The sequence below is a fragment of the Berghia stephanieae genome, chromosome 3 (assembly GCF_034508935.2).
Source record: "Berghia stephanieae isolate SIO BIC M18660-M18661 chromosome 3, UCSD_Bste_1.3, whole genome shotgun sequence".
NCBI classification, from domain to species: Eukaryota; Metazoa; Mollusca; class Gastropoda; order Nudibranchia; family Aeolidiidae; genus Berghia; species Berghia stephanieae.
The window spans coordinates 23,055,747-23,068,246 of record NC_088362.1 but is presented as its reverse complement, the minus strand read 5'-3'; the positions used below and the strand labels follow the sequence as shown (position 1 = coordinate 23,068,246).

Genomic DNA, 12,500 nt, shown 5'->3' with positions numbered 1-12,500 from the left:
CGGAGAGGATGGTTGATCCTCCTCGGTGGCGTGAGACGAGGAGGTGGAAGCCTTGACGTAGCGATTGATGGCCGCGTCAATGTTGTCTACCTCTTCTTCCCCTTTGCTCACGTTATGCTGGCCTGATGAACGAGTCGAGCCCTCGCGGCTGAATGTAGCTGTGAAATTATAGAATATAATATAATATTATATAAATAATATTACGATTTTCTCATCTCTTTATGAACCAGAAGATTTTCGACCACTCAAAAATAAATAAATAAATAAATAAATGAACTAGAGCTTTTATATAGCGCAATATCCACTAAGGTGGTCAAAGCGCTTTACAAGGGGTCCCTAGCCAACAGCAACACTTAACATGTAGAACGAGACATACGCCTTTTAGGCGATATTACAATTTTTTTTTCAGACAGAGATAACGCTGTTAACGGCCAGGTACTCATTTTACACATGAGTACGGTGAGAGAATGTGAGTAAAGAGTCTTTTCCAAGGACTCAGCTATTTTCGAAAAAAAAATTGTAATATAGCCTACCAGGCGTCAAGTCTCGTTCTACACGTCAGTCTTGCTGTTGGTCAGGGACCCTTTGTAAAGCGCTTTGAGCACGTTTAGTGGATATTGCACTATATAAAAGCTCGTATTTTTTTGCTTTGTTGTTGTTGTTGTTTAATTTTATATTGCATGTTTGTCATCATGTGTTACTTATATTGTCATTGGCATTCTATCTTCGAATTACGAATTACTTTATGAGGATTAAATAGATTTTGCAATTCGATATAAAAGGAAGTAAGCATCGGATGGTATTTATACATTTTTAATAAGTGTATGGGGAGACAGTGGAAAAAATACAGGAGAGAAATATGAAAGACAGAGAGGGAGGGAGAGTGACGATTGAAAGAGATAGATAGAGAGAGAGAGAGGAGAGGACGATTGAAGCGAGAGAGAGAGAGAGAGAGAGAGAGAGAGAGAGAGGAGAGCGGAGAGAGAGAGAAGAGAAGAGAGAAGATCGAGGAGACAGAAAAAGAGAGTTGGGTGGGGGGGGGGGGGTAGGAATTAAGAGGAAGGGAGGGGGGAGCAAGAGAATGAGTGTGAGGAGAGAGACGGGCCATTACGAGAGGCAGAGAGAAGTACGAGTATATATATATATATATATATATATATATATATATATATATATTATATATATATATATATATATATATATATATATATACATACATACATATATATATATATATATATATATATAATATATATATATATATATATATATATAGAGAGAGAGAGAGAGAGAGAGAGAGAGAGAGAGAGAGAGAGAGAGAGAGAGAGAGGGAGAGAGAGAGAGGGGAGGGCGAGGAGGAGAGAGAGGGTGGGGTGGGGGGGGGGGCGAGGAGGAGAGAGAGGGTGGGGGGGGGGGGGGGGGTTAAGACATGTAAGGATGTTACTGTAAGTATATTTTGTATTGAGTAAGACGACCAGGCAAAATATGAATAGCCATCTCTGTGTATAAAATGACTACAATGTGCTATTATTAATATTATTTAAGATTACATTGCGACTAAAAGGCAATCATAACCTATGAGAACGTAGATACAATATTAAAACGTATTAAATTTTATTACAAATAAGAAGAAAAACTGGAGCATTTACATAGCACAATATCCATTAAACGTGCTCAAAGCGCGTTACAAGTGACCCGTAGCTAACAGCAACGCAATGCATGTTGGACGAGACATGATGCCGGTTAGGTGATACATATTACATTTGTTTTCATATGAGGCAACGCAGTTTTCGGCCTGGTGCTCATTTTACACCTGAGTACTGTGAGAGAATGTGAGACCCTGGAAGCCTGGACTTTCCGAAAGCCAGTGTAATACCGCAAGACCACATTGCCGCGCTACTACTACTGTCCAAGAAGGGGGAAAAAATTATAATAATATTGTAAGGGTAACTCACTCAACCCTAACACCGACTATATTCGTTGTTTACCCGGGTTACTTTTACCCCATGCATATTTATTACATTCTTATGAGACAAATTATAGATAGGCGTAGTATCAAAGCTAATGTTTTTATTTTTTTACATGTTAATGGTAGTTGAATAAAACTATCTATGTACATGCTCATTTTTAATAATTTTTTTCCATTTTTGAAAAGTTGCAAAAATCTTTAGCATTGAGTGAGTTAAAAATTAAAAAAAAAAAGAAGCAGAAGGACTCTTACTGGATCTCTCCGAGTCTGTTTCATCATGATAATCATCTCCCCTGCTGCTCTCCGTCGCACTGAGTTGTCCCCCCTGGAAGGTTCCTGTGCTGTTGATACTGGTCTTGCTTTCCTCCCTTGCGTAGCTGTGACGGTGGTTGGTTCCGGTACCCCCGCCGTGATGGAGGTTTCTGGATGCCGAACTGCCGATGCTGATGTTGTCGCTCTCTGCTGAACAATGATATTATCGATATTAGTCAGACAGAGCCTTCAGACCCATTCAGGACAATAGCAATTGCTTGCTGCCCGTTAAATAAGGTGTTGATCTGTCGCAAAGTACTTACCGCCAGATCAAACAGACCTAGGTTTCTGGATGTCGAATTGCCGACGCTGATGTTGTCGCTCTCTGCTGAATAATGTTATAATCAATATAAGTCAGACAGAGCCTTTAGGCCGATCAAGGACAATAGCAATTGCTTGCTGCCCGTTAGAAATTGTGTTAATCTGTCGCAAAGTACTTTCCGACAAATCAAACAGACCTAGCTACCCAATCACTGCCGGGTGCATAGAGTGGTTAGAAAGAAAAATCTACTTCACCCGGGCGGGATCGATCTCGGTCCCTTTTACCAACGGAGCTATCAGTAGCCCCACTTCCTAACTTGGACTGCATCAATCAAGCTTTTTAAATTTAAATTTGAAATATGAATAAACACATTAAAAATACTCAGCCACACTCAGAACCTTGTCCAAAAAAACTCGTCCTTCAAATATCGATCGAATATAATGGTCATAATCTTGTCAAAAACCCTCAATCATAAAATTTAGGCCAGAAAACTCATCCTTCAAATATCGATCGAGTAAAATGGTCATAATATTGTCAAAAACTCTCAAACCTGGGACTGTGCGGAAGTCCCAGGATTGAGAGTTTTTGTCAAGACGAGGGTCATTTTAATCGATCGATATTTGAAGGAAGAGTTTTCTGGCCTCTATGTTAACCAGCACGCGCTTTTTAAGAGTGCGGAAGTATACCTGCAATACTATTCTTACCTGAGTCAACACTCTGTTTCTTCTTCCTGACTTTAGACAAGTGGAAATCCTCATCGGAACTCTCCGAAGACTCTTGTTCACTGCTCTCTCCATAGCTCGCTGGAATAAATGAGGAGATGGTGAGTTTTATATGCATCACTCTCTCTCTCTCTCTCTCTCTCTCTCTCTCTCTCTCTCTCTCTCTCTCTCTCTCTCTCTCTCTCTCTTACACACACATACTCCCTCTCTTTCATTCTTTCTCTCCTTTCTCCCTCCCCCCCCCTCTCTCTCTCTCTCTCTCTCACACACACACACACTCTCTCTCTTTCATTCTTTCTATCCTTTCTCCCCCTTTCTCTCTCTCTCTCTCTCTCTCTCTCTCTCTTTCACTCTTTCTCCTATCTCTCCCTATCTATTTCTCTTTCTCCTCCAACTGTTTCCCTCTCTCCAATCCCGCCGCTCTCCCCATATCTCTCACCTCTCTCTCTCTCTCAATCTCTCTCTCTCTCTCTCTCTCTCTCTCTCTCTCTCTCTCTCTCTCTCTCTCTCTCTCTCTTGTTTTTTTTTTTTCTTAAGAAAGGAACTAACGAGTAATCTCATGTTTAACTTGGAAAAAAACGTAAATGAGCAAGAAGAAGAAGAAGAAGAAGAAGAAGAAGAAGAAGAAGAAGAAGAAGAAGAAGAAGAAGAAGAAGAAGAAGAAGAAGAAGAAGAAGAGGAAGGAGGAGGAGGAAAATTGTTATTAATAGAAAAGGCCATCATCTCTGTCAACAAGTGAAAACAGTCAGTTACAAAGAAATAGGGTTGGTGAAAGCCCTGAATGGTGATCCAAATAACCCAGAATGAAAACAGTACATTAAAATAATCAATCTTCTTTACATCAACCCGGCCATTCACTGCCATTCTCTCTTGACCGAACATTCGTGACTTTGCCTTTGTTGGTGGTTTTGCCTTTATAAAGTATCTATTTGAAAGTCTAGTTTCAAAACACATTCAATGGAATGAAGCACAGACCTGGTAGTTTACAAAACAATAAATATAATTCTGCCGTGCTTTGAAAACTTCCGTACAAAATTTTGGCCAGAGAACTCGTCCTTCAAAAATCGATCGATTTAACCTACCCTCATCCCACCAAACTCTCTCAAAACTGGCACTTCGCGAAGTCCCAGGTTTGAACGTGTTTGGCAAGATGAGGTTCATTTTAATCGATTGATATTTGAAGGATGAGTTTTCTGGCCGAAATTTTAAAGGTGTGTTGTTTTTTTTCCAGAGTTCGGCAGAGTGATTAGAATTATAATCGTACAACCTACAAATCCTGGCTTCCCTGAAATTTGAAATTAAGGATTGGTTTGGACATGAGACAATATAAATTATATAAATGGAGCCCCAATACGATTCAATAGTCTGATGTCACGTCCTCCCAGCAACGAGCAGCTTGGTTCTAAACAAAGAAAATCAGTGCCTTCTATTCTTCATGCTGGCTAGAACTTTTTCACATGTCATGTGATCAGAATGTATAAAAGTCAAAACATTATCAGATTTATAATGTTTTTCTCCTCTGGATACACTTTTATGCTCGTCGTAAAAGTATTTCATAAGGCGTCGGCCATTGTTCTAATAGTTATAACTAGTTACTAAGTTACTGGGCGTCATTACGAGGGAAGTGACGTCACGACTGTTGAAGCCTATATAGCTAAGTTGGTAGAGCACTCGCTTTACACGTGAAAGGAACGGAATTGATTCCGGATGCATTCGATATATTTTTTAATTACGCCATGCTATACGTCCATCATTGATTGGATAGCTGGATCATTTAGATCTGACGAAAAGTACTTTGTGATAGACGAACCCCCCCTGTCCAATGGGTAGAAAGGAGTTCCCCGGATATTGTCCATTTAGCGTTATAAAAACCGGGATAAACTCGGATTCTATGGACCCTATGGCTCTGAAGTACTATTTGAACATGAGACAATATCGGGTTATCAAAGAGACCCTGATAAATCATGTATTTTACTGTGCCAGACAAATTTGAATAAAAATTACAAATAATCATCCCAAAAAACGTCAGCGTCCTCGTCAGGAAACCTCAGATTTTATGATTGCGTCGCACCAATCTCAGACAGACTGTATGTGAATGTGAACAAATTGAGAATTCCTTTCCCCATCTCAGACAGACTGTATGTGAATGTGAACAAATGAGAATTCCTAGCACCGATCTCGGGCATACTGCATGTAAATGTGAACGAATGAGAATTCCTTCCCCAATTACGGACATACTGTAAGTGAATGTGAACGAATGATAATTTTATTCCCCAATATCGGACATACTATATGTGAATGTTTACAAATGAGAATTCCTATCCCCAATAATAACGGACATATTGCACGCCAATGTGTACGAATGATAATTCCTATCCATAATCTCGGACATTCTGCATGTGAACGTGGACGAATGATAATTCCTTTCCCCAATATCGGACATAATGTAAGAGAATGTGTACGAATGAGAATTTTAATCCCAAATCTCAGACATACTGTATGTGAATTTGTACGAATGAGAATCCCTATCCCCAATCTGGGACATACTGTATAGAATGTTTACGAATGATAAGTCATATCCCCTATCTGGGACATACTGTTTGTGAATATGTATGAATGAGAATTCATATCCCCAATCTGTTTGTGAATGTGTACGAATGAGAATTCCTACCCCCAATAATAACGGACAAAATGTATTGTGAATGTATTCGAATGAGAATTCCTATCCCCAATCTCGGACATAATGTTTGTGAATGTGTACGAATGTAAATTCCTATCCCCAATAATAACGGATATAATGCATATGAATGTGTACAGATGATAATTCCTATCCCTAATCTCGGACATACTGTATTGTGAATATGTTCGAATGAGAATTCCTATCCCAAATCTCGGACATACTATATGTGAATGTGTACGAATGTAAATTCCTATCCCCAATAATAACGGACATAATGCATATGAATGTGTACAGATGATAATTCCTATCCCTAATCTCGGGCATACTATATGTGAATGTGTACGAATGTAGATTCCTATCCCCAATAATAACGGACATAATGCATATGAATGTGTACGGATGATAATTCCTATCCCTAATCTCGGACATACTGTATTGTGAATGTGTTCGAATGAGAATTCCTATCCCCAATTTCGGACATACTGTATTGTGAATGGGTACGATATTATGTGAAACATTGAGGACCCACCTGTGCTAGCACTGCCACGTGCCTTGTGCCACGTGTATGACGAGTCTTGAGAGTGCCCGATACCGCCATGGTGGGGTCCCTTGATAGACCCACGGGTGGCAGGACGCATGCGCATTGGGTATTTTCCGGACTCAGTCTTCTTCTCTGGAAGGACGTACTTTGGAATTCCTTTAAAAAACCAGGCACCCGAACGTTTCCACACCTTGAGAGAAAATAAAGGGTGGAATTAAAACGACGACAAAGCAAGCACAGTCCAATCACTACAAACAATGCCATCGCCCTACTCTGAATTTAAAAACATGTTATTTATTTATTTATTTATTTATTTATTACTTATTTATCTATTTATTGATTGATTGATAAATTGATTGATTGATTGATCTATTTATTTATTTATTTATTTATTTATTTATTTATTAATTTATTTATTTATTTCAGATATTAAATAATTAACTCGTCATTCAAATATCGATCAAATAAAATGACCCTCATCTTGTCAAAACAAAACCCCAAAAACTCTCAAACCTGGAATTTGAGGAAGTGTTCATGTTGTAAGTCCCATGTTTGAGAGTTTTTGACAAGATTTGGGTCATTTTAATCAATTGGTATTTGAAAGACGAGTTTTCTAGCCAAAAAAATTTTAACGTGTTTTTATATTCAGAGAATGGCAGTACACTGATCACCAAAACGTTTAAATCTCATGCTATTGTAAGTTTTAAAGGAAGCCCCCCTCCCCCCTTTCCGTTGTTAGCTGCGATGCTGCTGCTACTGCTGCTACTACTACTACTACTACTACTACTACTACTACTACTACTACTACTACTACTACTACTACTACCACCACCACAACCACAACTACTACTACTACTTACTATTACTACTACTACTACTACTACTACTACTACTACTACTACTACTACTACTACTACTACTACTACTACTACTACTAGTACCAATACTACTACAGCGAAAACAATACTAACAATTAAATTACATCAACAAGAACATCAAACAACAACAAACAATATCAACAATAAAAGCAACACCAATCATAACAACATTTACAACAACGAAAACGACAACAATAATCACCACAATAACAAGAGCAATACCAGCAACAACAACAAAAACAACAACAACAATAACATAACAACTGAATCCAGAGCGAAATCAAAATAAAACAGGAACGTGAGGTCGATATACCACGCGTAATCGAGTAATATCAATCTTAGCTTGTCGGACTGTTTTCATTTATTTTCTTATTTATTGCAGTGTCTCAACCGCGCTGATCTTTATTTAGATTGAAATCTCAAGCTCTACGGTTGCTATTTACATTTCAAAAACGTCTATGACGTCATTCACAGGATATCAATGCCCGAACATGTAACCCGTATAGTGACAAAACACATCTTTTTGATTCGGTCAGACATTTATTTTCCGCTCTAAATATCGAATTAAGATAACCGACACATTGTCAAATAATTCTGAAACCCGACATTTCAAAACAAATCTCAATTTTAAATATTTTCGACGAGTTGAGAGTTGTCTTAATACATAGATACTGATTGGACTTGATTTTTGATTTTTTAAAATTAATTTCTTTTTTTTTTCGGTGTACAAAACATACCGAGTTCATGATTTGGATTAAAAGATGTATGAATTTGGGAATCAAGATGCAAAACATCTTCGTTGATTTAGAATTCTGCCAGGAATGATGATAATACTAGTAGTAGTCCTTCAGAGCCATATTCGGCCCATGGAGCCGGAGTTTATCCCGGTTTCTATTTACGTGAAACAGACAATAGCAATTGCTTGCTATCCTTTATACGGGACGCTAGTCTATCGCAAAGTACTTTCCGCCAAATCTAACAGATTCAGCTACCCATTCACTGCTGGGTGGACAGACGGGAGGAGGGGGGAGGGGGTTAGTTAAAAAATCTCGGCTGCACCCGGGATCGATCTCACTCCCTTTGCGTGTGAAGCGAGTGCTCTACCAACTGAGTTATCGAGGCCCCCATGGTAATAGTAGCCTTTCTAGTTATTCGTGGTGCCTGATTTTGGTTGCCATTATATTATCATTATTATCTTTGTTCAGCTAGAGTGTTTATTTACATCGTGTATTGACAAAATAAGGGTGAAATGAGAGGGCTTCAACGAATAAGCATTTACTCTCGAGGGTAAAAGAAAGGACTTCACTGAATAATTAATTCTACGATTAAATCCTCATTCGTTGAAGTTCTCCTATTTCACTCTTCTGTCAAAACACGATGTAAGAAAGCACAGAGGTTGACAGATATCTTATTACATATTAGGCAAATTTGTTTATTCTTTTTAATTATTTTTTTTTGTAACACTAAGGCTCCAATACCACTGTATCAATCGACATCAAATCTTGCATGATGTTTACAATTGACAAGAAGAAGGTTTGTGTGTATTATGAGATTGATTAGATATCTTGATCATTCTATCCAAAAAAAAAAAAAATCAATTTTGTTTCGTCAAATTATGTGGACGGAGGGGTGTTAAAGTGTTAAAACAATCCGCTATATCCCTTTTTGCCCTTTGTGCGGCTATGTGGTCTAATGGTATGACACTCGCCTTCGGATCGGAAGGTCCTTGGTTCGAGTCCCGAGCGGTGCATAGTTGAGTTAAGTCCTTGGAAAAGGCTCTTTACTTACATTCTCTCATCTCACCGTAATCAGATGTGAAATGAGTATCTGATCGTAACAGCGTTATCTCTGTCCGAAACAAATTATAATATCGCCCAACAGTCTCGTCCTACGTGCTAAGTGTTGCTGTTTGCTTGGAAAGCCATGTAAAGTGCTTTGAGTATGTTTAGTGAATATTGCTTTATATAAAAGCTCAAGTTGTTTGTTTTTTTATATCCCCGACCTGATCTGAGACGTTGTGCATCGGTCGATCCATTTGGATTGCAGTCGAAACCGTTTAAAGATAAATCTTCATTTGAAGCTACTTCATTTCAGCCTTCAAAGATTATCACGTCTTGTTGTCGGGTGGGGGAGAGATGGACATTCCAAAAAGCACAGTTCATCAGAGTATGGGTTTGTTTGTTTGTTTGTTTGTTTATTTTATTTTGTTTTTGTTTTTTTTTTGTTTTTTGTTGGGTTTTTTTTTGTTTGTTTGTTGTTTGTGTTTGTTTTTTTGTTTGTTTGTTTTTTTTGTCTCATTGTTATTTTAATCCCAAAAGTTGCTGTTCGTTTAATCGGTTTTTATTGTACTTGGTGGCGCTGTTTGATGCGAGACCTTTATTAACCCATCCGACACTTGATGCTCTTGAACATGTCAATCATATGAGACCGGTGCCTTCCACCATATTGGAAAATGATTGTGTGAACAAGGATTGGGGGCTACGACTGGTTGTGACAGCAGTTATAGAGGTAGTGTTGTTGGTCGACGATGACGATGATGATGATGATGATGATAATGACGCTGATGATGATGATGATGATGATGATGATGATGATGATAATGATGATGATGATGATGATGATGATGACGATGCTGATGATGATGACGGTGGTATTGGTGTTGGTGGTGGTGATCAAAGACAAAGACGACCAAGACGATAATGACAAGGACGACGAAGACGACAACGGTGACGACCACGTCCACCATCGTATATAATGACAGCAGTGGCCGGCGGTGATTGATAATATCAATTTTCTCCCCTCAAATCCGATCGCAAATCATACACTGGCCTCTCGTCATGAAAAAAAATAATACATGTCATTAAATCTTCAAATGAATTCCGAGTCCCTATCTGATTTTATCGATTTTTCTGTCAAAGGATACCCGAAATAGAGACATAGTATAGTAAGGTGACATCGTTTGACTGTCATCTTTGGTGTTCGGATGCAATTAAACCCTTATATTTTACATCCAAAATACTGTTTAGTTTAATATTTGGGTTTAACGGAGCTTACAGTACATTTAGGTCATGTCAGCGCCAGTAAAAAAGAAGAAAATAAGATAGTAAAAACGTTCCTGAACCACAACTACAGCGCCAAAGAAAAAGTAAGATAAGGGGGAATTGGTTCTCATAGAGAACAGGCGTAGATCTCAAGAACACACGATCAGTGTACTTAGTTTGAGAGAGAAAAAAATACCCTCACCCAAAACTCTAACTATACATTTGACTGTTTCTCTCCCAGCCAGGGTATCAGACAAGGGCCAGGACAAAACCAAGTATTCTCATTCCAAGACAAAGACAGAAAGCATGTTTGAAAACAGATATAGGGAGATAGAAGACACCGTAAGTGCCTCCTTGCTCACTATGGGAGATCAGAAACCCCAACGAGAAAAATAATCTGTGTTACTTCTCCGCAAGTCAGGATTGTGGACAAAGATTCTGGTGACGACAACTATTGTGATACTATAGAAGGAACAAAGTTGACGACACTCAGCTATTTGTTATTATTTTTAAATAGTCTGATAGTGATAAGTTCTTAAGTAAATTATATAAATCAGACTATAATCGTAAAAGGTTACACAGAGTTTTGTGTATTGGTATGTTAAATTTTGCTGGCGGATGTTGTGAGTATTTAACCTAAACGCATTGTATCATTAAGCGGCGGAGGCGGTGGAGGAAGAGGAGGAGGAGGAGGAGGTTGTGGTGGAGGAGAAGGAGGAAGGAGGATGAGAATCTCTTGTGTACAGCTCACAAGACACTGTAGCACCGCAAGACCAGGACTGTGTAGAGTTTGATTTAGAAATTAAATGAAGCATTCCAACATCTAACATGTTTGTCTTTTGATGGTAGAGGTCGGAACCCCCCTTCCCACCAGACTCCCCATCCCACCTCTCTCTCTCTCTCTCTCTCTCTCTCTCTCTCTCTCTCTCTCTCTCTCTCTCTCACTGTCTGTCTCCCCCTCTCTTTCTCCCTCGCCCTCTCTCTCTCTCTCTCTCTCTCTCTCTCTCTCTCTCTCTCTATCTCTCCCTCTTTCTCTCTCTAATTCACCATTAATCCTCAAGTCTCTCATGACAGCACACACAAATACCCACACAGACCCACACACACACACACACACACACACACACACACACACACATCTCGGTATATAGATAGGTTTAATATTGTTAATTACTAGTCCATCATCATGTTCTATATTTCATCAAATCAACAACTCTCCTTAGTATTGGAAGACAATAATTTTTGAAAGGTCAAAGATAATCATCATAATCAACAACATAACAACAACAAAACAACAACAACAACATGTACGAAAACAACAACAACAACAACAACAACAACAACAACAACAACAGATGTACGAAAACACATTGATTCAGCTATACAATCTTGATCTTTACTTTTCTTCAATATCGAGTGTGTTTACCTTTTGAGGGTGGTGTGAAAAAAAAAAAGGGGGGGGGGGGTGTTAATAGCACTCCACTGTGGAATGGTACTGATGCGGAAAAATTAATTAGACCAAAATAGTCAAATGCCCAGATTTTGTACGGGTTTATGCTCGATTAAAATCTTTAAAATAAAGCACAATATCCACCAACGTGCTCAAAGGGCTTTACAAAGGGTCCCTCCTAGCCAACAGCAACACTAAACGTGTAAGAAGAGATATGACACCTGTTATGCGATATTACTAGACGATCAAAAAAAATGTTGACAGAGATAACACTGTTAAAGATCAGGTACTCATTCCATACCCGAGAACGGTGAGAGAATGTGATTAAAGGGCCTTTTCCGAGGACTCAACTATGCGCCGCCGCATGGACTCGATCTTGGACCCTCCGCACAAACAAATTAATAGCAATTTCATACAACTCGTAACGGCTATCTATTGGAAAATGACATTAGTGCAGTAAAAAATAGTTAGACTACAATCATCACATGCTCAGATCTCGTACGGGACTGATTATGCTAGATTAATTTTTTAAAGTAATAAGATATAATATTATGGCAAGGGAAGAACGATTAATTTGTTGAGACGATGGAACGAAATTGACGTCACTCAGCTCTTTGATTGTTTTTAGACAGCCATTTGAATCGT

General features: G+C 38.7%; 1 protein-coding gene across 8 annotated transcripts in view; it reads right to left on the bottom strand.

The window, feature by feature from the left end:
- The window catches only part of LOC144967356 (rabphilin-3A-like), a 160,855-nt gene that overhangs the window by 13,790 nt on the left and 134,565 nt on the right, over nucleotides 1–12,500 (bottom strand). For 4 of the 8 annotated variants that reach the window (XR_013644363.1, XR_013644364.1, XM_078904468.1 and 1 more), the window contains exons 7-10: nucleotides 6,475–6,676; nucleotides 3,248–3,346; nucleotides 2,222–2,428; nucleotides 1–158 (exon numbers count right to left, since the gene is read on the bottom strand). The exon at nucleotides 1–158 is cut by the window's left edge and continues 13 nt beyond it. Coding sequence is in view for 4 of the 8 variants with exons in the window: in XM_078904468.1 (XP_078760594.1) it covers nucleotides 1–158; nucleotides 2,222–2,428; nucleotides 3,248–3,346; nucleotides 6,475–6,676 (666 nt within the window). In the remaining 4 variants the exon portion in view is untranslated. Of the gene's footprint in view, nucleotides 159–2,221; nucleotides 2,432–3,247; nucleotides 3,347–6,474; nucleotides 6,677–12,500 lie in introns of all 8 variants that reach the window. The other 4 variants (XR_013644360.1, XR_013644361.1, XM_078904466.1 and 1 more) reach the window with 1 other exon arrangement.